We start from the raw sequence: 26,556 nt of genomic DNA on the forward strand, positions 1-26,556 counted from the left end.
TCTTACTTGACTGCTTCTAAATGTGTTTTCTTTGTCACAGCTGACATCTGACATCTTTTGAGTGCTTGCTGTATGCCAAGCATTGTTCTAGCTCTCTCCCTTCACTATCTCAGTTAATCTCTACAGCATCTCTATGGGTTTTATATGCTACCAATTAGAGACCTGAGGCTCAGAGAACATAAACTCTCTGCCACTGCCTCACAACTGAGAAGGGAAGGTGGCATTAGAGCCCTGGGGGAAACCCATGCTCTGTTAGAACCACTGTGCTTTAAGTCCTCTTCTTCTTTTTTGAATGTTTTTTTATCTTTGAGAGAAAGAGAGAGCGAGCACAAATGGGGGAGGGACAGAGAGAGAGGGAGACACAGAAATTGAAGCAGGCTCCAGTCTCCGAGCTGTCAAGCACAGAACCTGACGTGGGGCTCTAACTCACGAACCGTGAGATCATGACCTTGAGCCAAAGTCAGATGCTTAACTGACTGAGCCCCCCCAGGAGCCCCAAGGCCTCTTCTTATCTTAGTGCCCTGAATTGGGTGGTTCTGCCTATGGCAAGCACCCAGAGGAACACAGAAGTGTATTGGGCATTTGGGGATATGGATTCAAGTAACATACTAGGTCTCAGCCCTACGGCAGTTCTGTGCAGTCAAGAAAGTGAAATGGAAACTTGTGTAGTTGTAAAAACCCTAAGAATTTAAGAATAGCAGAAAAGATTGTGTCCGAGGTGAGGGTGATCATTTGGGTTTGGCAGATGAATGACGTTAATCCGGGAAGGGGCTGCAAGGTGAAATTGGGGTGAGGTAGTGGAAGGCAGTCTATGAAGTGACGAGTGGGAAGCCTGGTGGGGAGGGTTCTTCAACTCTGCAGCAGAGGGAAATCCAGGGAGAGCTGCTTCAGGGTCACCTCATAGGGGTCCCCTTGCACAGTGATTATTGGAGGCTGATGGCGAGGGGTAGTTAGGAGCTACTTCTTGCCCATTCTGTCACACACTTCAGCAATTCCATGACACGTCCAGCCTGCAGCAAAGGTGTGAAAGGAGGGAGTTTGGTTTTGATGCTTCTTTGTCATTTTGCCTTCATCCTTTGTTTCTTCTTTTTCTTGCCCTTATGTTGGTCTTCAAATGTGAAAAGTCACTTCCCCAGCAGTAGCCCTCACTAGAACTCCTCTCCCCCTTCCTCTTGCCTTCTGATTAGTGTAGCAGACATGCCCCCAGCACCTTGTGTATGTTAGCATCGCTATTTACCTGTTGTGTGTGGCTGACTAGCTGGCTGATGTGGTAGATGAACCCACGCTCCAGTAATTGCTTTGTTAATGTGCCGATGCAGTCTCCCGGTGTGAACACAGAGAAGTCTGGGAGAGAAGTTGCTGAAGTTTTTAGAACTAGGCAGAGGATGAGAAGCCTGTGATGAGAGACTGAGAAATGATGGCTCTAGAGATGAAAGGAAAGTGAAGAGAGTGGTTTCACTGGAGCCAAGGGAGGAAAAAATGTGAATATGGAAGGAATAGAGAACAAACTGAGGGTTGATGGGGGGAGGTGGGTGATGGGTATTAAGGAGGGCACTTGTGTTGAGCACTGGGTATTCTGTGTAAGTGATGAATCACTGAATTCTACTCCTGAAACCAATATTGCACTGTATGTTAACTAACTAGAATTTAAATAAAAATATTAAAAAAAAAAACCCGGAAGTATCCTCATGATAGATTAGATGAACAGAGCAGTTTCCTCAAGTGATACATGATTCTATTCTTTTTTTCAAAAATGTTTATTCATTTTTGAGAGAGAAAGAGAGAGACAGTGCATGAGCTGGAAAGGGGCAGAGGGGACAGAGAGAGACACAGACGCACAGAAATTGAAGCAGGCTCCAGGCTCTGAGCTATCAGCACGGAGCCTGATGCGGGGCTCGAACTCATGAACCGTGAGATCCTGACCTGAGGTGAAGTTGGATGCTTAACCAACTGAGCCACCCAGGCACCCCTGATCCTATTCTTAAGAGAAGTATACATCTATGTGCATTTATAGAAAAATGTCAAAGAGGATATACAAAAAAGGTTATTGGTAGTTATTTTTGGATTTTTTAGTGTATCTGTTTCTAATTTTTCTAAAATGAATGTAAGTCGTACTACAGTAGTAAGATATGGAAGGCACAGTCAAAGCCAAATGTGGCAGATAAGACATGGAAAGAAGGATGTGAATATATCCCTTGGCTTTGACAATTTGGAGAATGTTAATGACCTTGACGAAAGTTGTTTAAATGGAATGGGGAGGAGCAGGAGTCAGACTGCAGTAGGTTAGGGAGTGGGTGGGAGGGGTGGACTTAGAGACTGTGTGTGGCCTGCTCTGTCAAGGATATGGAGAAGTGGCTCAGAAGAAAAGAAGTTAGGATCAAAACTGAAGGTGTAGAAGTTGTGGGATGAAATAAAGGTGTTTATAAAATGGGAGGGGCTGGAATGTGTATGCTAAGGGGAGAATCAGTTCACATACGCTGGATGAAGATGTAAGGAGGGGGTGAATAACTGATGGAGCATCGTCCCTCATGAGGCCGAAGGGGAGAAAACCAAAGAGCAGAGTTCATTTTAGTCATGGCAAGTCCATCCCTTCCACTATGGGAACACAAGTGAATGGGTGGATAGGTGCCAAGATGTATGTGGTTAGGGAAGAAGATGAAGACACTCTCATATGGTGATCTTGACTTTCTCAGAAAAGCAGTGAGTGTAACCTTTGGTATGAGGTAAGGCTGCCCTGAAACCAATGTCCTCATGGGTTTTTGTCAGTATAACAGGTTGGATGCAAGCTCTGTGAGGGCAGTCTTACATGGCACGTTCCCATATGTCTCCAGTGCTTAGCATGATTCCTGGAACGTAGTAGATGCCTAGAAAATATTTGTCAATTATATGAATATATGATTAGAAAAAGAATGGGTATTCCTAGTCTGTTATTCATTATTCATGTCATTCCATAAATGTTCAATATGCTTCAGGTACCATAATCCCAGAGGAACCCGGACAAGTGAGGAGATATCTAGAAAAGAGTGAACTATGATAGGAGATTTGGAACCAGATATAAAAGAATGAATAGAGAAACTGAGGATATGTCACCTGCAAATTTAAGCCTTTGGAGACAGAGGAGGACCTTCATCAGATATTTGACAGGCTGCTGGCTGCAGACCTGCTACATTTGTTCCATGTTTCTTCAGAAAGAGAACTGGGATTAATTGGTGAAAAGTACAGAGAAGCATGTTCTGTTCAATCTAAATTGCCAAAAAAAAATGGTAGAAAAGACTTTTTCCAGAAGTCGATAATTCTTGGTCACTGAACGTATTGAGGTGTAGGCTGGATGCCTTCTGGTTGTGGGTGTGGTACAGGGATCCATAAACAAGATGGCCTCTGAGATCCTTTCTTCCTCCCTTTAGACTTGGAGGTGTTATAAGTTTCCACCAGATTTATTTGAGTGGAAATGGATTGGAATTTTTTTTTTTTTTTTTTTTTTTTGGTCATCTCATAGTGAGTTGGACCCTCTGGTAATCTAGAACTATCATGCTTTGCTGCTACGATGATAATTTAAGTTCACAAAAATGACTCTGAGACACTAAAAAATGCTAAAGTACCATCTAAATCAAGTGAAATACTTTATAAAGCACTGAGCATGGGAATTGCTACCTACTAGGGACTCAGTAGATATCTTTAAAAGGTAAAAATTATTACGTTAAGTAGTATCTGTTTTTTTTTTTTTAAATGTGAAGCATATGGGTCATCTATGCCTAACATCCATAGTTATCTTGGAGAAACCACTTGATCTAGTGAAAAAAAAGCACACATTTTGGAGTCAGACTTGAATCTCACTCTCCCCTTCACCACTAGCTGTGTAGGACATGCTTCCTTGTAATTTTCCCCAGTTGGTCCAGGCTCTGCTCTCTGATGTCCCGTGGAAGGAGTCTGCCAGCTCTGTGATTAGGGAAGTAAATAACCTCTCTGAGCTCTATTTTCCTCATCTGTCAATTGGGTTGGAGGTGGGGTGGAGAATTCTCAGGTTAGTTTTGAAAATTGAATAACACCCAGAAAATGTTTAGCAAGGTGTCTGGCTCAAGTGAGCAGTCTGTTTTTTCTCTCTCTGTCCTCTTTATTAAGCAACATATTTAACTCAATGGAAATTCCTTCCCTGATTTTATAGATGATAGTATCCCTAATATACTATTATGTATATTCTGGTAGTATAATAATCATGTTTACATTATGTTTTAGTTCCTTTTCATCCTTTTTGGTTTATCTGATCACCACATACAAGCCTATGAGGTGAACTGGACATGGATTATAAACGTGTCTCTTAGATGGAGACTCTGGGGCCCTGCCTGGGTCACTGCTGTTCAGGGCATTGGAGGTGGAGGCAGAGCCTGGCACATACCCAGGGGCTCTGAGGGGATGTTGTTGCTCTTTGGCCCCCAAGAAATGGCTCCTCTTGGGAACTGCCCTTGTCTGCAGCTTCACTGGCTATAGGCTTGGATGGCAGGACCGTGGTGTTGGAGGGAAGATCCAGGAACATCACTTCTTTTGTTTGAACCCGAGCTGCCTTTCTGCTTCCCCAGACTCGAGACCTGGTTTCTGTCTGCAGCCACATTCGCCGCTTGTAGCTGGGGACTGCTCGATTACTCCCCATTCTCTCTGCCCACCTTTCTCAGGAGTAAGGTAAAAGTCAAGCACTGTACTCTCCAGCCCATAAAACATCTTTGTTCATCTTGACTGCATTTGAGAAGGAGCCCAGGGAGCAAGTGAAATGCCACTCTTATGGTCCACTTCTTTGCTCAACCCTTGGGATGGGACTGCTTTCCAACACAGATTACGATGTTAATATCCAGTTCCACACCTGACATCTGTGGATTTCTTATGATTTTACTGCATGAACAGTGGCATTTTTAATCCATGGAAGACTCTGCCTTTTGTGACACACATTGAATGTCATTCTTAGACTGTCTCTGTAAAATGCCAGCTCTTAAAATATTAATCTCTAATGTGCACTCAAGAGTTCATTCAATTACCATGGGATCTTTCGAATAAGCAGTGTCATCTGGGCAGCCTCTCACTGCATTAAGGGAAGAATGCTTACTGGGGCATTGTTTTCCGGGCATGAGATGATGTTCTTGCTTTGTTTCCGTAAATGTTGTGCTAGCATGGTTGTGTTGGATGCTGCTGCAGATTTATTGCCATTTGTGCTCAAACCCAAGCATTATCAGTTTTCCCTTCCAGTACCCAGCCTTAAAGTATCATGCCTGATAGGGATTGTGGATCATAATTACGATAAATGAGAGGCAGTTGAAATCGTTATGTCAGAGCTGATTTGTCGGAGTGCTGATTTCAGTCCAGAGAGGGAGTAGCCTCTTATTACCACCAGCAACCATTTTGCTTTGATTATTTTTTTGAAAATCACCTCGGTGCCTGAGACCTTTATTTTTCTTCTTCCTGAAAACAGCCTTGAATGGCATTGTTTTAAAAATGGTGCCTGTATGATAATCTTCTGGCATTTTTTTCTCCCGCTTTTCTCCGTTTCTGGGCACTGAACCCCATCCATGGCCACCCCGGATGTGCATTACCAATGGGCTGTTAGTCTTTAAGAAGGTCCAGAATATAAATGTATGAATTGGCAAAGCAGATAAATTGGTGGGTAGAAACTTGCTACCAGGAAAGGATTCATCACCTTGAATCAGGTTCAGATAACCCTTTCTTCGTGCATTTCACATTAATTCATGAGTTAGCTTCACGGCAGCAGGGAGGTGGGGAAATGGGGAACTCAGAAGAATAAGCTCATATTTCAGGCACTCCATGTCTTGAAAATCCATTAGAAAAGACAGATCCTCTCTGTTTCAGTAGAAACCAGTAAAAACAGCATGCCACTGTGATCGATCGTTCTAGAACATTCGTTTTACAAACTATAGAGATCTCATCCCCTAGTTCTCCCCTAGCCCTTGATCCTTTCTTAGTTATAAACCAAGGTCCAGAAAAGGGACCAGCACTGAAGTCTGTGACTGACTTACCCATCCAGACTCCCACCCTCCTCTATGCTCTAAGGTGGTGTGTGTGTATTCATTCATTAATTCATGCTCAACAATGATCTTGACCCTTCAGCTCAGTTCTTCTCTTGTAGCAAAAACACACACTGGGCTCGGAAGTGACATTCATGGCCCAGGAAGAGATAGTGTCAGAAAGTTGAGGGGTTAAAGCCCCACTCCTGGTGGCCTTGGGAACACCTTCCCCTCACAGGTACCTAATACTGATGGGCATATCCATCATTTTATTTGAAGCTTTTAAAGTTAACATCACAAATCTTAAACCTCCCAACTTGGGTGCTTTAGTTTTAAAAACATTTAACACTGAATCTTTGCTGTGTGGTTAAATCTCCCTTTTCTTTTGTGTAGTTCTGGCAGCTTTCTGGGGAAATTGGAGTTGGCACATGTCCCACCTCTCAGTCTCTGCCAGCTGTCCCCTTGCTCAGGGCACCTCCTGTTGATGTCTGGGATTTAGTCTGACTTTGTAACTATTACCCTGCAAACCCGAATGCACCTTAGAGAAGTATGTGGCAAACAGTGACATTTGCTTGTGAAGCCATACTTTCTAGCTGGAGAATCGTATTTTGTTTAGAGAGAGTGATAGTCAAAGAAAAGAAGGGGAAGGAAGATGAATCAGGGAAAACAGAGGATGAGGGAAAGAAGGAAGTTGATCAGGGTTTACTGAGTCTAAGAATTCAGAGTCTAAGGTAGACTCTGGGGGAGGGCAATAAAAAGGGAAGTGTCACAATTCCCTATTCCGTGTCTTGTCTGTGAGGTGGGGGAATCTTACATGCCTGCTGACCTGATGGAGTGGCTCAGAAATGCTAGAGAGCAGCCCATCAACAAGTCTGAGGAAATGAGGCCGTGATGAATATGTGAATTCTGAAGAGAGGAAGAATCAAAGGGCCACCAGCATTCAGTGAGATTGGCAAGAGAAATTTCCCTTGAAGCAAGTGTTGAACCCATTTTGGAAGATCAAATGGTGGCAGTGACGGTCAGGAGTCTTCTGTGGTTGGGGGATGGGCTGGCATGATCCTGGGGCTCAGACCTGTGTAAGAATGAAGTTCACTGACTGGAGTGGAAAACCTATTTTGGACACTCAAAATGGAGTTGGTGGCATAGGAGGGAGCCAGTTGGAGAATGACTTTTTAAAGCCAGGCAAATAGGTTTTAACTTAGGACGTGATGCATTGGGAATCTCTTATAGGCAGGACCCCCTGAGGATAAGGACGTGGCTACCATTGTCAGACTAGATGCTTCCTGAGGACACAGAACTTGCATCTTCTTTTCCTTAACTGTTCGTTTTTGTTTTGGCCTGAACAACCAACCAAGTGGACTTTATGTGTGACATACTGTGTTGCTGTGGGAACATAGACCATATACCTGTCAGGGCCAGGGTTCCTACCTATGTGGGGCCCTGTCTAGCATGGCTGTCTTAAAACCATTACACCATAAACCCAGATGGAGAATGAAATGCTTCAGTCATCAGTTAGGCATTTCTTTATGACGCTTGTCTTCAGAGCCCTTCGTTCCAGAGACACTCGAGGCATTGTACCCATGAAGCAACTTTTGAGTTGTACAAGTTCATTTTGTAGTGAACATTTCCCTAACAGTCATGATAATTGAGTTATAAGATTAGACCAGTAGGGTGGCACTGGTTAGGATGCGGGTGAGAGGCAGAGATCAAAAAGGGAGCATATGAGAGAAACAGTACAATTTTCTTATAAGAGGAGTTGTGTGCCCAGGATGGTTGTAATTTTGATCTGGGGTTTGGGAGCTGTTGATGGAGCAAAGGTTGGGAAATGTGTTAGGAGCAGGGAAGGATGGCATCTCTCCCTTCAACCCTTTCCCTCCGTGAGATGGGGAACCATACAGACCTACACCATGCAGACATCTGGGTTTGCTCCTTCTCCTCTGACTTTCCATACACCCCTCCTTTCATCTGGCACAGGGAAGCTTATAGATGCTTTTAGCATCCTCTTGGGAGGAAGGTGGGGAGACAGGCAGGCAGCCAGGAAATCTTGGTGGTTATTAAACTGAGGCTCAAGGACCTTTTTATTAGCGATTAGACTCAGCTCCATAGCACTAAAGAGTATAAACTCCCACTCTGTCTCCTCTGCTCAAATCTCCAAAGAATCTGTTTTATACTGTGTTTATTTATAACCCAAAATAGACATGGGCCCCAGAGCTGAGGCTTCAATGTGCTTATAAGCAGAAGGTGGTTGGAAAGCTCATAGAGGGAAATGGTGTGCACCCCTGTCTATGATCGCCTCCAGCTGGGCCTTCGCTTCCTCCATTTGTGACTGGAAGTTGTTTGGAAGTATTGCATCTTAAAGGTTACTTGCTTTTTCTTTTTTTTTCCTTCTAGTCTATAGTATGAAGATTATAGTACTGCAAAGACTCGTGTATCACCAAAGCTTGAACCTTCTAGAGCATTATTAGGCTACTTTAAACTGGTTGGATGAGTAAACCTATAAAAGCACTTTCTTTAAGCCCTGCCCACCCAGGAGTCACCCAGGAAAGGGTTTGGTCAGATGGTTCTTGTACTCAGTAGGTAAGGGGGAGCCTGAGTGGAAGGGCAGCAGTGATTTGTAGGTGAGATGTTGGTGACAGACCCACCCACATACCCTCTACAGGCCCCTCTGTAGCTAATACCAGATGTTTGGAGAAGAGCTGACATCTCTTTGGCTAAGCCTCATCAACAGGTCTACGTGAGTGGGTGTTGAACCCATAGCTTGCTTAGACCCCTGAGCACTGAGCAACTTGGTTCTGATGGTGGCATATTTAAGGCTAATGGTTTCAAGCAAAGAAAATCTCTGAGCAACCAGGTAAGAGGTGTTGTTGCCTTCAAATGCTTATGGAAAACATAGGAATGGCATTTGATAATTATGATAATGGCATTTTGTTTTGTCCTGAATACAAGTGTGGTGCTGCTGACTGATTATTAGTAAGTATGCATCCTCCCATTCATATGGAGTATTGAAACCTCTAAACTCCTTACACATATTGTCTCGTCCGATCTTCATAGCAGCTCATACCCAAAGAAGGTTTTGGTGCTCCTAGTATCTGCTCAGTGTACACACTTAAGCTGAACAGTCTTAGTTGACAAGCTCAAGGTTAAGTGGTTGGTAGGTGACAGAGCAGGACCAAGGTTACATCTCCAGGTGTCAAGCGTTGCTCTCCTGCTTGCCCTGTGCTTGGCTGCTGTTGCTACTTGGGCTGTGTTCTGGTGGTGAAGAAGGCTGGGCTGAGCCATTCATTCTCTGTCAGCCTCTTCTGCAGTGAGGAAGATAGAGCTTTTGGGGAGCTAGAGTTTGGGTTTTGGTCTGTGAAGGTAGAGCTGAATCTTTCCCTAGGATAGACGTTACAGGCTTGAGTTTATCAGCACAGCACCTCCATGCACTGAGCTACTGACTTTGTGGAATGAAAAGATTAATTAAAAAAAAAATGTTGGCATCTAATTACATGAACCTAGAAGCTTAAATGTAGACTAAATATAGCCTGAGTTTAATCTCTATTTTATAAATTCTACAATGTTCTGTTGCCAAATAGGACATAGCATTTTTAATAAGCAATTTTTCAGAGTTGGATATAAAACTTACAGCCAGCATCTCTTGGTGAAAGAGCTGAGAATTAGCCCTGCCTAAAACGTGCCCTCTGCTTTCAAAGTGGACCTCTCTTAGCTTTTTGGAGATGATAAAGTCTAGAGTTGCCCATTAACCAGCTGCCGATTTTTACTTATTAAAATTCCATTACGATCTGTACTGGACTTCTTTACTGTGTGCATCTTTTTCTGAAAGCTTTTTATTATAAGCAAGTCTGTAGCTTCCTTTGTGAGATCTAAACACCAGGTCTTTGTCCACTACCTAGAAGATGGAGGTTGACTGGGCTGTGGGAGAGAGGACTTAAGTGTGGGCCGCCGCCAAGGTCAGTCAGAGCCAGGGTCAGGTCAGGGAGCCACTGCCCATGAGAGCTGGGTTTAGGAGACCCTGGCCACCTCTGCAAGAACTCTAAGCAGGAGCATGTCTTAGAGCCCAGGCGAAGACCAGGTGAGGTCACCTCAGCAACAACGTAATGCAGCCAGAAGTCTTGCCTTTCCCAGCGACTAAAGGCTCTAGTCTTTATAAGGCTACTACTTGTCATTGTCAAATCTCCTTCGGTTGGGATGGGTCTAGAGGTTTGGAGCTACATACTTTGGCCCTAATAGGGATTACAAAGTATGGAGAGACTCCAGGGTCCTTCAAGTGTCTGTATTCCTTAGGAACAGGTGTCTTGTGAAGTTTCTCCCAGTAACTGGGGCAGGACCCTACAATCCTCCCTTGGTTCCTACCATCCTCCCTGGTTGGTTTGTGGCAGTGGTGACAATTTGTCACAAGTTTAAAAGCTATTGGAGTCTATGAAAATTAGGTCGCTAGTACATAAATACTGTTAACTAGGAACTATATGGTAACACTTGCAGACGTGTACCCACATCACATATCTAGTACTTCTGAAAGAATCTTTCAGCTTAGTTTAAATGACAACCTAATAGAAAAGACATCTTTTGATGAATAAGTGTTTAGTCAGTGGTACAAACAGTAGGTTTTCTGGGTTAAATAAAGAGTGGGAATATTTTAAAGAGACTTCCTGGAGGAGATGGAAAAACCTTAATTTTGTAGGTTCAATTGGAGTTGGAAAACCAGAGAGGTTGGAGGACGTGAAAATGGTATGACCAAAGGCGTAGAGGTGTGAAAGCCCTATTTGTTCAGGATTTCATGATTTGCTGAGAGAGCCAGTGGGAAATAAGGATGGAAAGATCTGGCAGAGCTGGAATGGGGTGTCAGTCACTGCCTGCCTCAGCCCTGCCAAGCAACAGGTAGCTGAACCCTGGGACCCGCAAGCCCACCTCACCTCATTCCATGGGGTAGTGAGAAACGAGGCATTCAGTGTCCTCATCCTCTTGCCTCCAGGGGTGGGGGGAGTCTGGCATTGGGCCCCAGGAAAGAGTTTGAAGATAATATGACAAGCTGGAGAGCTGGTGTGTAGGTCCTGGGAAAAGGGAGTGTCGTGGTTTTAAGAATAATGTATTTACCACATGGATTCTCATCACCCCTCTCCTCTACTGTAGGACATATTCTTGAGTTTTTCATAGTGGATCTGACAGAGATACGTATTTTCTTCTCCCTTAACATACACCTACTCAGCAACAGCCCCCCAAGAGTCCACTTCTCATGCCCCGCTTCCTTTGTAGTCCGACATCTACAGGATGCCGGTGTGGTCAAGATAGAACGTGTCTTCTCTTCTTGTGGGACAGAAGGAAACTAATTGGTCTGTTTAAAATTTGAACTTATACCTCTGGACTTCTGGTACTGTGCTCTTTGGCCCAAATGCCTTTATAAATAATAAGCATCTTTCTCCCCAGCAAGATTCCTTTCCTACAAAGGACATTTCTTCAGTTAATAAAATACTGGTGAATGTGTGTGTGGAGACTGCGTTGAAGATTTGGTCAAATAAGAGGAACGTATTACCAAGAAATGCTCCTATCACAATAAAAAAATGGCACACTAGGACATAGGCCTGGGAGTTCTGAAACCAGAACGTTCTCGGTTAGGGTTTCACCTCTCCTGTGTAAAACAGGCCTGGTCATTAGTTCCTTGTTAGATGGTTGTTATGATTAGAAATAGTATACATAAAGTACCTGACTCACGGACATTCAGTAAAGGGTGGACATTATTACTATAAGTTCCTCCTCCTGAATTGGGGATTTGCTGTCTTGCGCTGACTCCGTGAGATGGTTTTAAATGAAGAAGCCTGCTGTGGATGGCTGCTAACTTCTTCAAGCAGTGTTCTCTGTGAGCAGTGACCTCGGGAGGTTGCCTGTCAGGGGCGGGCTCTGTGCAGACCCAAGCTCACAGTCACTGGCAAGAAAAATCTTTGTATGTTTTGCTTTGCTGAGAAGGTGGTACTGAAAGCTTTCTTCCTTTGGGAAATCAATTTCACTTTGCAGTGGATCTCAGTAAGTGGGGTCACACGGCTGTTTTTAAAAAAGAGACATATTCTGTTTTTATTAATCATGGAACTGACATAAGACTGGTAGAATTCGTAGAAGAAAATAACCTGTTACTCTCCTTCTTTATGCACCTACTCCCTTCCAGAAGTTAAGAATGAAGAAAGGATTTTTATCTTTCAGTCTGGTAACCATACCCTCCTCTGGTTTAAAATAAGCAGCCTCATGTCCCTGGAGGCCTACTGTATATAAATTTTAGGAATACGAGGAATTCTCAGATTTTTGTTGGCTGTCGTTTTGAAGGCCAAATTATAAAGCCATAGTGCAGAATCCCTAAAATAGCTGTGAATCTAATTATGGGGCTAGACACTTCTTTGTCATATCCTTCTTGGAGTTGAATCCAATATGAACGACCACTGGTGTGGATGACGAGAGAGAGGATTTATTCTACACCGGGTTTTCTTTTCTTTTCTTTCTTTCTTTCTTTTTTTTTTTTTTTTTTAATTTATTTTGAGAGAGAGCATACGAGTGAGTGGGGAAGGGGTAGAGAGAGATGGAGAGAGAGAATCCCAAGCAGGCTCTGTGCCGTCAGTGAAATGCTGTCAGTGCAGAGCAGGGCTCAATCCCATGAACTGTAAGATCGTGACGTGAGCCAAAACCAAGAGTCAGATGCTTGACTGACTGAGCCACCCAGATGCCCCTATCCTGGGTTTTCTTATATATACAGTGGAGCTCACCTTAACATAGTGAGATACAATAAAAAGGTCAACATGAAATAGTTATGTTGGGTGAGAAGAGTATTGGTATTAGTATTAACTTGTTTTATAAAATTATCTGCACACTTGCTGTAAAGAGCAGTTATTTTAACATTGGTTTGTCCATCTCTCTCTGTCTCTCTCGCTCTTACTCCCTGCAGCCTTTTGACAACACTGTATAAAGTGAAGTGCAGCTTCATGGAATGCCATGGTGGGGTAGCAGCTACCTCCAGGCAGGTAGGAGGCTGTAGAGAATTGTGGCCCATTTTTTGCTTCTGCTGAGGAATATTTTACACCAATAACGAAGCAACCTCTAGGGGGCAGCAGAGCACTGAATAAAACTGCTGTGCCTGGGGTAGTCAGGCCTTTTTGGCTTCTTGCCCAGCCTTTCTAGGTCCAAGATGCAGTGCCCACCCTTCTCCCTTTCGCCTAGCAAAGCTCATCCTCTTGGCCTTGCCATGGCCTTGCCTGCACTCACTTGCTTCTCCTCCACACTTAAACTCTCTTGGTCTGCTTTGGACCAAATCATATAGCCTAACACCGGGACTTGTTTGCTATTGTTTCACAACCAGCTCTACCTGTCCTTTTTGGCAAGAAATAATGGTTTATGTTTCCGTGTTTCCCATAATGCCAAGACTGCCTTGGATGCCTAAATAAATGCTGGACAGAAGATGGAGGAACCCTTAATCTGTAGTGAGTGCTGGATACCTATTTGCTAATTTAGTTGTCAAGATGGGCTTGTTTTTGCACAAGAGAAAGCCTTTGCTCCACTTATTTCTGAAATGGCTACATTCTCACATGCTTTCTGGTTTTAGATTGGAGTGGAAGATATAGGTGTAGTGGAAAACAGGAACTCTGGCTCTGTGGTTACAGGTGTGCATCTACTCCCCTTCCTGGGTGTGTGCCTTGGTCAAGTTAACTTCTCAGCCTGTTTCTCACCTACAAAATAGGGCTGTTTAAGCTGATCATGTGATTTTATCTAAAGTGGAACACACTTGAGAGTGAAGGAGGGTATTTAAAAATACTTATCAAATAGTTTTTTGAAATATTTATTGACCGAGGAGTGGTTTTCATTTCTGTTTTTTGACTTGTCTATGAAACTGTTCTATTTAAAGATGATTTTCAAAATAACATTTCCTACAGAGTATTAAAACAATATATTAACAGGGCAAGTTGTAAACTGGTTGGCATGCTGGAACAGCAGGCGTAAACCCTATGGTGCTTCAAAGGATCAAACCAAGTAATGCGGGTAAAGTGTCTGGTGCTGTGCCCGGAACACACTGTGTATTCAGGGAATGATGATTTCATTTTCCTTCCTGGAAGAAGTTTGGGCAAAGAAACACCAGCATGAAAGGCCTATGGGATTTTTTAAAAAAATTATTTGAGAGTGAGAGAGAGCTCAGGGGAGAGGGGCAGAGGGAGGGAGAAAGAGGATCCCAGGCAGGCTCCATGCGCATCATGGAGCCCAACATGGGGCTCGATCCCACAACCCTGGCATCATGACCTGAGCCGAAACCAAGGGTTGGACGCTCAACTGACTGAGCCACCCAGGTGCCTCATCCTGTGGGCTTTGTTAAATGGCTGCTTCAAGGAGGATATGCTCCTACCTTGCCAGATTGAAGCAGCCTTTTAAAAAACCCTCAAAATCCAAAGTGTGGGTTTTATCCACAGTGGGAAAATACTGATTGAAGAAGATGGTCCTGCTTGTACATGGTCAAATAGCTACCTCAGCAGTAGAAAGCATACCCAAGGGATGGCTGTGCATTTTGGGCAATAATTTGGCTAACCTGTGAGTACAGGGCTCTTCTCTTGCAAAGTCACTACTCCTTGTGGGCAACTTGCCTGGAAAGCAGGGGCAACCAGTCTTGGCACCCCTATTCTGCACCCAGCCCCTGCTATTTATGAGCCGAATTGCAGCAATTGTGCTTAAATACTGGGCTTACCATAAATATAATAGTTTGAACTTTATAATATATATCTGTCTTGAAGGTTGGGGTCCCCATGTAACTGGAAGCTTAATTGTCATTCTGTGTTTGGGCTTCCAGGGTTGGGCACGCCCCTTTTACAAACAGAATTCATTACTCTTTACCCTGCCTCTTGTAAGTGCTACTTTGCTCTAGGAATGAGCCTGTGTATTCATTTAACCTAAAGCCCCTCAGAAAAGAGCCTGTGTTTTTGCCAGTGTCTTGTGTGTTGGGGAATTCCAGGAGTGCTCTGCAGCCTCCTGGAAGTCGGGAAGGACTTTCACTTGCTCAGTAACGATGTGTGACGGGAGAATCAAGTGCAGAAACAGGTGGTATTGCAGAGACAGTCCACCGCATGGCTCCTGATGGCCTCTTCTCTCTCTAGGTATGTGTACATTCCAGTAGGCGGGTCCCAGCATGGGCTGCTGAGGACACTGTTTGCCACTGCAGTGACGTTTGCATTTGTGAGCTTCTGGCATGGTGGCCATGACTACCTCTGGTACTGGGCAGCGCTCAACTGGCTGGGAGTCGTCGCGGAGAACACAGTCCAGAGGCTTGTGCAGACCCCGTGCATCCAGGACAGCTTGGTGAGCAGGACCCTTGCCCATGTGGTGGGGGAACAGCTGAGCTAGGTGGACCAGGTTTGGGAGGGAAGATGGTCGTCAGATTCATCGCAACGTGGGGCATTCCTGCCAGAACGGTTCAAAGTAGATGTACCCAGAAATAGCAGTTTGGTTTTTTTTACACAATGTTTAACTATAAAAGCAATACATGCTTATTATACAAAAATAAGAAAATTCACACAAGGGGAAAAAAATACCTCAACAAAAATTACTATTACTACCAACTCTTCTTTTTTATTTATGTGCACACACACACACACGTGTAACTTTTAAAATGAATTCTGTTATCCCAGAGGTACGGTTGTGTCAGGCCCACCTTTCTATGTCACCAAATGTATTTCTAACAACCCTTTTTAAATGGCTACATAGAATTCCATTATGTGGCTGTGCGAGTCATTTATTGAACTATTCTCCTGTTATTGACAATCATATTATTCTAATTTTTTTGCAGTTGTCACTCAAAACCAAGATGAGTAATATAACCAGGGTGAATTCTTGTATGTAAAATTGCTAAGTTAAAGGTGTTTTTCACCTTTTTTTGCCGTGCTTACTGCTTAACTCTTCTTTAACTGCCCTGTAGACAGTGTGCCAATTTACATTTCTACCTACAGTGCATGAGAATGCCCTTGCCAATACTGAGTAGTGCTGGTATTTTTAATCTTGGCTAATTCAATAGGTAGTGTTATTGTAGCATAAAAAACAGTTAAGTGTTTAAGACGCATTCCAATTCTACAGGAAAATGATTTGGAAAATTAGGTACTTTACACACATATTTTAAGTGATTTTAAACTATGAGCAAAGGTTTTATCGTGCAAAATGATATACATTGTATTAGAATCTTGTAGGAAATCATCAGTTGTGACTATGCAGCAATATTCCTGATAACCCTGAAAAAAGAAGCTAAAAAGAAATATGCTATCATCAGTGTTCATGGCAGGCAATAAAACACATGAAATTTATTGGGAAATGATTAATGTGCCTAAACTCCCCCAGTATATGCAACGAAAGCAAATTTATTTTAAAAACCCAACACCACCAAATAGAGTACATTTGAGTTTTTTTTTTTTTCCTACGAAGATGGTCATAGTAAAAGTGGACAGTTATTTCAGTAAAAACTCATGCAAAGCACATAGCAAAATAACACATCTGAAGGAATTGAAATATGCTCATGTATGTTTAAAGATAAATATTTTGTTCAGTAGTAGTACCCAGCAATCAGCAGGAAAGAAATGTTGGTGAATTCTTATAGAAAATGGAATTTCAGTGAAAGTCATGGTTATGCAACACAAAGAAAAACCGTAAAAGGTGGTATTATCAAGGTTTCAATCTCCATCTTCAAATCTGAATAGTCTTCCCCGAAGTCTGAAACCCAATTATCACCTGTGAAAGCCAGAGAATTTTTTTCAGCTTAGGCTGAAGCCCTGTAACATATTTCCATGTTCCTTCATGAAGGGTCTAAAATTCACCTTGAACTTAATGTTAAGCACTGCTCAGTAGACTTTGAGCCATGGCTTATGCTACTGATAAAATTTAAAAATCAAAAATGCTAAAGGAGTAATGCAAACTGTGCCTTGTAGCCTATGGCTTGTCAATTTGGTTTGAAAATGAAAACGGTGAAAGCCGACACAGGATGAAGCACTTGTATGTCTGCTCTGCTTCATCAGCTCATTCCAGGACCCTCACGTGAGTACCTCATTTGAGCATCCATCCACAATTCAGACACCTACGTGTATAGTAGTTTTTGAGTATGCACTTTTTGGTGAGATACATGCATATATTTTGTGAAGATAGTGTTTATATTATACATATTTATTGAGCAGGAACATATTTTGTAAAAACCTGCTTTATCACCTTTTATCTTGACAGCCTGGTAGTTGGCTATGGCTGTGTAGATGTGGAGCTCCTTGTGTACGAGATCAGGATTCCATCACTGTTTATATCCCCAGTGGTTAGCTCAGTGTCTGAGTTAGCTGCAGTGTTAAGTCAGTGCACAATCGGGTTGATTCTTTAGTTCTTCTTCCACCTGTCCACCCAAAGAGTTATTACTCTGTTTCTTACACAGTTCAGCGTAGATTGTGTTTAACTTCAGAGAAACATGGCTGGCATTTCACATGTTGTATAACCTTTTGAATAAACTGTTTCCCAACCTGGGTTACTCTCCTTCCCTCCCTTTTCATGAATATATTCCCCATTCTTTTGTCAAAATCCAGATGAAGACTTGATGCCTTAATGCCTCCTTGGCACCTAATTTCCTCCATCGTTGATCTGATAGTATTTTTACAATGTGAGTTCACCCCCGCCCCCCCCCCCCCCCCGCCCCCAGGGTGCCCACATCCTCTCTCCATGGCATTTATCCTTCATCTTGGTTTTTTTTAATCTGTTTTTTTAAAGATCGATTGGAAGATATCTAAGTAACAAAGATGATCATGTCTTCTTTTCTTGTATCTTTTTCATCTTCAAAATCAAAGCTTTGTTTGGAGCACAAAAGACAGTAGGATTTCTCAGTGTTGATAGAATGGCAGTTGAACATTCACTGGAAGACTAATCAGAGCTGAGTGTTGTGAATAGCAAGCCCTCTGATGTTCTAGGCAGGGCTGTATAATCGAACTTTCTACAATAATGGAAATGACCAATACAGGAGACACAACCACACTGAGCACTTGAAATGTGGCTGGTGTCACCAAGAAACTAATTTTTAATTTGAATCTAAGTAGCCCCCATGTGGTTAGGGGATTCCATTTTGACAAGTGCAGTTCTAGAACATACCCCCATCTAGAAAAAAATTAAATGTACAGTGTTGGACTCTGCTATAATTTTGAGTGATGTTCATTAATGATGAGGTACCTCATATATCCAGTGTCTACTGAATGGCTCCACTTGTGCATCTCACAGGTAAATCTCAGATTTGGCATGTGTAATACTGGACTTGTGTACCTCTTCCCCCCCCATAATTCCAACTAGCTCCTTTCCCCCTAGCATTCTCTATTTCTAGAAAAGTCATAAGCTGTCTAGTTATTCAAGGCCAAAGTCATGAAGTTAACCTTTGTATTCTCTGTCCCTCAGTTCTACCTGTTCATACGGTATATTCTGTCACCTAGGTAGATCTTAACTTTAAAAAAATTTTTTTAATATTTATTTATTTTTGAGAGAGGGAGGGAGAAGGGGAAATGGGGAGGGGCAGAGAGAGAGGGAGACACAGAATCCAAAGCAGGCTCCAGGCTCCGAGCTGTCAGCACAGAGCCTGATGTGGGGCTTGAACCCACGAACCATGAGATCATGACCTGGGCTGAAGTCGGACCCTCAACCAACTGAGCCACCCAGGCACCACGGTAGATCTTAACTTTTAAAAATTATTTCCATTTCTAAGTCATCCTAATCTAACTGCTCTCATTTCTTGCCCAGTCTACTGAATAGCTTCTAACTAGTCTACCTGCTTCCATTTTGCCTTCTTAAGTTCTTTATCCTCATAGTGCAGAGTGATACTTCCCAGTAAAAACCTAACCATCTTCGGTTATCCTTCTTAAAATCCTTCGTGGTGTCCCATTATTTTAGGAGTAAGCTCTCAATATTTAACATGACCTATGGGGCCCTGCCTGATCTTGAGCTTGCTACCTCTCCCCATTCTGTCTGTTCCCCACCCCTCGGCCCCCCTCTCCCACTTTACACTCCGTTCTTCTCTTCATTTGCACACCTGGCCCCTCCTGCCTCACACAGCCTCGTTCATCTCCTAGGCTGCTCTCTCTCCCCTCTACTTCCATCTCTATTCATCCTTCAGATTGCAATTTGTTTTTTTTTTTTTTTAATTTTTTTAATGTTTTTTATTTATTTTTGGGACAGAGAGAGACAGAGCATGAATGGGGGAGGGGCAGAGAGAGAGGGAGACACAGAATCCGAAACAGGCTCCAGGCTCCGAGCCATCAGCCCAGAGCCCGACGCGGGGCTCGAACTCACGGACCGCGAGATCGTGACCTGGCTGAAGTCGGCCGCTTAACCGACTGCGCCACCCAGGCGCCCCCAGATTGCAATTTGAATGATATCTTGTTTGGGTGTCTTTCGCTGACCCTCCTAAGTCAATCAGGTCCTGATCAACAACTCATTTTGGACACCTTGTACGTGATCTCTTCTGCTATACTTATCATAGTTGCAATGAAATATTTTTATCCAATAACTTGTTTAATCCTTATATCTTTCACTGAACTATTAGCCTCGTGAAGTCAGAGATTTGTATCCTTGGCATGCATCACAATGCCTGGCACAGAGTAAGCGTGCAGTAAATACTTGTTGAATGGTTGAATATTTTCTGATTTCACTGAGGGCAGTACAAGAAGAAGTAGGCTCACGCAGCAGCATGGAGAATACAGAGTGAAAACTGAAAGAACTTCCTAAAGCTGAGGCTTGTTGAGCATTATACAGGGAGCTTATTATTTTCCATAGCAGCATAGATAGTAATTGGTCTAGTGATGGCAAAATGCTATTTTAATGCTCAGTGAACAAAATATATATAGGAAAGAAATGGATGGGGAGAAATTAGCCTTTCTGGTACCCTGCTGCTTTATGAGATGTGGGATTATTGGTTGTGACTCACTGAGGCACAGAGCTGTAGGAAGCTGACGAAAGGTACTTTCACAAAGCACCCGAGCTGGGCGGACAAAAGAGGAGTTAACTGCTGAAGCAACATGCTTTTCCTCTACACAAGCACTCTCTCGGGGAGCTAGAATTTGTGTTCAGCATTGAAATCTTTTAATAAGTGGACACATTGTGAAACATCAGTAGAGTGACATTACTTCTTGCCAATTCTGGATGTGCTCTCTCCTTTGAAGGAAGATACCTCCAGGCTGCTTGTCAGTTATTCCTATGCAAAGGAGAATCGATACCTCAAGCAGTTCACCCCCCCCCCCATCCCTAATGTTCATTTCATTGAATAATTTCAATATGTCCTCCTCCCCCTGCCATGTCTCCTCTTCTTTGCCCCAAGAGTATCCTGCTGAGCTGATTTATGTCCTTTCTAAAGCAGTAAAATTTCTATTTATAGACTTAATTGAGGAAAGATGCCTCCAGTGACAATCAGGGAGGGTCAGTCTAATGGTTCTGAGAGGGATCTGATGCTCTGATGTGTCAGAAGGAGCCCAAAGACCATTGCTCTGTGCTGATACACATTCAGTTTATCTGCTATATTGGTTGGTTTGACTTTGAAGATGCAGATACAGAAATCCTATGAGTTTGAGAGTTCAGTCAATTGTAAGAATTATTGACATGATATATAACCAGTACTTACTTAGTTTTGTGGAATCCTAACTCACTAATTGGCAGGATATACATGTCAGTTGGCCTGATAAGAAGGTCAGTGACTCCAGTCCCACCTAACTGAAGCATCACAAAGCAAACTAGTCTAAGAAGAGTAGTTCTGTTTGAGAGTGGCTCGTGATCTTCTATTTCTCTACTGCTTAAATCAATTCAAGAAATGGAGATCGAGTACTTATTATGGATAAGCCATTTTCTCAAGACTGGAACCCTTCTTAGACTTGGCTCCTTTGGCAAGGTCAGTCTGGTTCGTCCTTTCTTAATTTGCTCATTTAGGGGGAAAAAAAATTTCAGTACCCTATATGGGAGACACATTGCAGAGCTCTGGGAAGCTCTGAGTGAAAAACATGGTCCCCTCCTCCTCATTTCCTTTTTTTGCATCTCTTTCAGTGCTTCTGTGCCTATCATGTACTAGTCTGTCCTTGTATATGGTAGAGTCTGTTATTCGTCAGTTCCCTCCAAGAACAAGGTATTTCGTGGTGGCCTATCAGGATAATCATCTTTGTGGTGTCTGCTTTGGAACAGAGGCAATAAAACCATGGAACAAGAGCTTTTCTTTATGAAGAGCTAAGTGATCTATAGAAAAACGTCTTATTTTCATTAACATTATAGAATGTTGGTTGGCTTAGCCTTCCCAGGCATTTCTCAGAAGAAAGGTCCAGGCTAGAGATAGATTTTTGGGAGCATGTACTTGGTATTTTGGAGCCATGGAAGTGTTTGGGACTTTCTGGAGAGAGTACAGAAAGAGAAGAAAAGGTGGTGGCCCAGGACTGAACCTGAGGAACACCAACAGTTAAAAGTTGGATAGAGGAGAAAGGGCCAACAGGGGGACGAAAATCTCGAGGGTGATTTCACTGAAACTGAGAAAAAGAGGGTATTTCATGGAGGGAGTGGTCAATGATGGTGATGCCAGGGAGGGATAAAGTAAGATGAGGTTAAAGAATGGTTATGTCTCCAGGCAGGGTGCTAATAGTGGGAGAAAGGAGCTATGAGGCATCTCCCCTGTGTCATAGGAGATTGTGGTCCAGCTGGAGATGCAAGGCACGTGCAAATCAGTTGAGGACCAATGTAAGGTATTTTGCACAGAGAGACCAGAGTGAGTCATGGAGGCAGCCGACATTTGTGAGGGGTGGTGGTCAGGGCGAGCTAAGCTTTTAGGAATGGTTTGAAGAGCTGAGGCTTGAGTAGGACTCTGGAGAATTAAGATCGGGGCTTGGCTAGGTCAGTAGAGAAAAGACAAGCATTCCCGGTCAGGAGAATAGCACACATACAGCCTGAAGTCAGAAATAGGCTTGCCATTCAGGTGAGGAGGCAGACATGGTGGATGAGGAGTTATCACTCAGGAGGATGAAGGAAAGGAGGCTAGAGAAGCCAAATGGTTTCCCATATAAAGGGATCTGAATGCAAACTTAGAAATATAGAAATGTAAAACACTTAACCAAACAGGAGAGCATTAAATTAACGTATTAATCCCACACGTCAAATTAGCCTGTTGTGCCGGCTTGTTAGCACTCTCCCGGGCCTCTCTGTGTGGAAAAAGCAATGCATGTTGTTATGAACAGTGTGTTCCTTGGTGGATGACGACCTGATGGTGCCCCCTCCATTGTCTCCCACTCCGAAGGATCATTAATGATGCAGGAAGCACACTGCGCAATTCACTGCTTACACATTTTCTTCTCTGTGGGAACCTGACCCAAGCCTTAACCCCTCTGGTCTGAGAGGTGGAATGTGGCAAATAATTCCACCTCTTAGTTCAGATATGGTTAGCATGGCAAAAACATTTTCAAAGGTTCTTTTTAACTTTCCGTTACTGGATCTGCTGACAGAGAGAAGACTTTGAACTAGAGCCAGGTTCCAGTTAGTGGTGGCCTGGTGAGCCCCCCAGGTCTGGCCAGCTCTCGTCCTTTTTTCCTGCTAAGTGCACAGCACAGGCTCCCAGCCTCGGGAACTGTACTCTTGGTAAAGAATGCTAAGCCGAAGATGAGATCCATGGCTTGAATGTCAGTGGTGGAAATGGGCTTTTTCAGGTGGCTTGTGGGATTAGATTCATTACTTGAGAGCCCTCGATTCCTGCTTCTACAGCACAGATAAGTGGTGGTTATTCAAGTCACGGCCTGGTGCCCAGCAGTTTCTATAGATGAACTTAGGGAAAAGCAAAATCTTTATTATGTACGTGCTGAAGCTTTGGATGTGTGTTTCTAAATCTGGGTCTCTTTTCCTCCAAGAAAACCCATTACTCCCTGGAGGTAGCAGAACTTGAGTTTTCTATTAGCAATAGAAGGATAAATTAGCCCACTTTCCCCAAAATAATATGCACATACTTAGTGCAATATATTTTTACAGTATGTATTTATTTACAGTGTGTATTTATATATTATGTGAAGTGGATATTATATGTATGTTGTAACTGTATAGCATCTATATGTAGTATATGTACATGTGTGTATGTGTGTGTGTGTGTGTATAGATATATATGTTTGTGTGCATCTATTAATTTTTAAAGCTCTGAGAAGTCAGAGATGTGCAGGACTTCCAAAATATCTCACATTCCTCCCAAGACCTAGAAATAAACACTGCTTTAAAAAGCTTATGGAGCAGCTGCTGGCCTCATTTGAGATAGCTGAGTTGGTATCATTGTACTTGTGATTGCCAGCATGTACTGAAACACACAACTTAAGGGGGCTTTTGCTTTTTCCTCTTGTCTCAACCCTCTAGTCCACCCCGTAAGCTCAGGTAAGTGCTGGAAGGGCCACTGTCTATCCCTTGAGGGGTAGCAGGAAAGAGTATAAGAGGTACAGGACATCTAGTAAGTTGACTATGCCACCACTGAAAGTAGCGATTTTGAAATAATTTAACTGTGAAGAAATATGAATAAGGAATAATAGGTAGAATAAAAATTTATTTAAAGTTCCGTGCGCATACGGAAAAGTACGCAGAAGGTTACATGCTAACATACAGATGGTGATTAGCTTTTTATTGATGGGGATTATTTATGATACATATTTTCCTGGTTTTGCTTATTTATATTTTCAGCCTTTTCTACGGTGAATACGTATTGTTATCTAATTAAGGGTGATTGAGAGAAAAGGGAACATGATGGATCCCTCCTCGGGAGGCTATGCTTAGCTGACCCTGGATGCTTGATGTATGTTAGAGATGGAAGGAACAGACTAATGTGGGGCTGCTCTAGCTGCCACCCTTTGCCAGAGAAGAAACTGTACCAGACCCTGCACAGAGATCTTCCACATTGGTTATTTTATTGAAGCATCTCAACAACCACCCAGGGCAGGTATTGCTTATCTCCATTTTTATAGATGAGGAAACTCCAGACCGGGGAACGTACGTGATATGTCTAAGAACACATAGTTCAATTAGAAAGGGAGTCAAATTCAGTTATACATAATTTATTCTAAGCTTCCTTAATTTTAGGTAAGAAGAGAGACACCTGCCTTGATAAATATTACACACTTATTCATTCATCTCTCCTTGCTGCTTGTGTACATTTGGCATTAAGTTTTTTTAAGCAGCAAAGATGGATTTCTTCGGGAATAACAAAGAATTGCAATTCGGGACAAGCAAGCTAGGCAGAACCATTTGGCATTACATCAATTTCACATTCCAGCCCTCAGTTCTTGGACATCTTGTGTTTTAGTTGTGGCTTCACTCTACCTGCGTATGGAAAAATTACTCTAAGTGAAGTGGCAATGCTCACAAGAGCATTTTTACCAAATTATGTCCTGTGGTTTCAATAGTAGCTTTGTAGGTAAGTACTGTCATTATCCTTGTTCTGCAGTGGGAAAAAATGGAAACCCAGAAAGTTTAAGGAATATCTGTTTATGGGTCAGAAGTCAAATCTTCCTGCAAGGCTTCCTTGAGGTAAATGAATCTTTGGTCTCCATTCTGCTCATACATCCTTCTCATCAGCAACAACTTCCAATTCACTTCAGTTGTTTCTGACATTTACTTCTGCCTTTCTAAAGTATATTCTCTTATTTCTTCCCTTAAGAATTATAAATATTAGCTGCTTTCTACATGAGGTTTTAGCATCTGAGACCTACTGCCTCTTCTCCCTCCAATATGGTAGTAGCTCTGTGTTTGGTTCCATCAGCACTCGATGTTCACGTTACCACCATGTTAAGTGTGGCTTACTGCCACGCCAGTTAATATGCTATAATTGAATTTCCTTTTTAGCCCACTGTTTGCCCACCTCAGATTAAGAATCACCTTGCCTCTTTTTGTTTCATTGGCAGGTTACTATCACCACTTCTTTGCAAACTCCCCAGTAAAATGGAAAAATCCCTCAGAATAGTCATTTCCGTGTGGTCAGATGTATTTGGCAATCTGTCAGCTCTCTTCTTTTCCCGGAGAACCTCTCCTGGGCCCTTCCATCCTCTGTCCCATCTGGATCATATCTCTTTAGATGGACTGTACAGTCTGTGTCCTGACACTTTCCTCCTCCTCTTTCCCGGGCTGAATCCCTGGGTCTTGGACCCCACATCCCCTTGTTTTCTCCTCCCTTTGATTTGGTGGAGCACGTCCTTCAGTACAAGGACTACTTCTACTAGACCTAGTAGAAGGGCCTTTAGAAAAGGACCATGGATAATAAATTTTTTTGAGACTTGCATTTCCCAAACTGTCTTTATTCTATTCTCACATTTGATTGATTGTCTGAGCACTGAATTTTAAGGTTGAAAGGTAATTTCTCTTGAAAATTTGGAAGATGTAATTTGTCTTCTAGTTTTTAGCTTTACTGTTGAGAAATGCCATTTTGATTTTTGATTCTTTATATGTAATCTGTTTTTCTCTTGAGAAACTTAATGAAAATATCTTTGGCATTCTGAAATGCCACCGTACCCGTTGTCCCTGAGTTTAGAGTCACTCTGATACAATTTATTCACAAAAAAAATTTCTCATCATCGCCTTCGTCATGGGGAGTGGGGGTCAGAGAAAGAAGGAAGCCCCAGGGTCTGTATGCTCATTACCCAGATTTTTATTCTTTTTTTTTTTAACGTTTATTTATTTTTGAGACAGAGAGAGACAGAGCATGAACAGGGGAGGAGCAGAGAGAGAGAGGGAGACACAGAATCTGAAACAGGCTCCAGGCTCTGAGCTGTCAGCACAGAGCCCGACACGGGGCTCGAACTCATGGACCATGAGATCATGACCTGAGCCGAAGTCGGACGCTTAACCGACCAAGCCACCCAGGCGCCCCTCATTACCCAGATTTTTTAAAGATATTTTTAAATATTTGTTTATTTTTGAGAGAGAGAGAGAGAGAGAGAGAGAGAGAGAGAGAGAGAAGAGGACAAGCAGGGGAGGGGCACAGAGAGAGGGAGACACAGAATTCAAAGTAGTCTCCAGACTCTGAGCTGTCGGCACAGAGCCTGATGTGGGGCTCAAACTCCCTAACTGTGAGACCATAACCAGTTGAGCCACCCACATGCCCTACATTACCAAGATTTTTAGCCAACCTCTCTGTTTTCTTGTCTCCGTGGTTTACTGTTGCCGTCTGTGGCACATGGTGCCTCTAATGGCTAGGCCTTCTGGGGATCTGGTGTAGGAATGACTTTCTCCTCTGACATCTATCTAGGTGTCTCAGTGCTGCTAATTCCTCCATCTGTTTTCTGTCTTGTAAAAATGGGTTCATTTTGCCCACTTGCTTTTCACTTCTATTCCATTCCTTGCCTGTGAGTCTATACCTTTTCAAATGTTGACTTGCTTTTAAAAAAAATAATGTTTATTAATCTTTGAGAGAGAGAGTGAGCGAGCGCGCACGGGGGAGGGACAGAGAGAGAGGGAGACATAGAGTCTGAAGCAGCTCCAGGCTCTGAGCTGTCAGCACAGCTGACAGGGCTTGAACCCACAGACTGTAAGATCATGACCTGAGCCGAAGTCAGAT

The 26,556-nt window shown here is 43.0% G+C and overlaps 1 protein-coding gene across 6 annotated transcripts in view; it reads left to right on the forward strand.

The window, feature by feature from the left end:
* The window catches only part of HHAT (hedgehog acyltransferase), a 324,958-nt gene that overhangs the window by 220,034 nt on the left and 78,368 nt on the right, over positions 1-26,556 (forward strand). For all 6 annotated transcript variants that reach the window (XM_019429308.2, XM_019429317.2, XM_019429288.2 and 3 more), the window contains one exon: positions 15,119-15,320. In XM_019429308.2, the coding sequence (XP_019284853.1) occupies positions 15,119-15,320 (202 nt within the window). The remainder of the gene's footprint in view (positions 1-15,118; positions 15,321-26,556) is intronic.

The sequence above is a fragment of the Panthera pardus genome, unplaced genomic scaffold, assembly GCF_024362965.1.
Source record: "Panthera pardus isolate Hobbes unplaced genomic scaffold, ASM2436296v1 HiC_scaffold_21, whole genome shotgun sequence".
Classification (NCBI taxonomy): domain Eukaryota; kingdom Metazoa; phylum Chordata; class Mammalia; order Carnivora; family Felidae; genus Panthera; species Panthera pardus.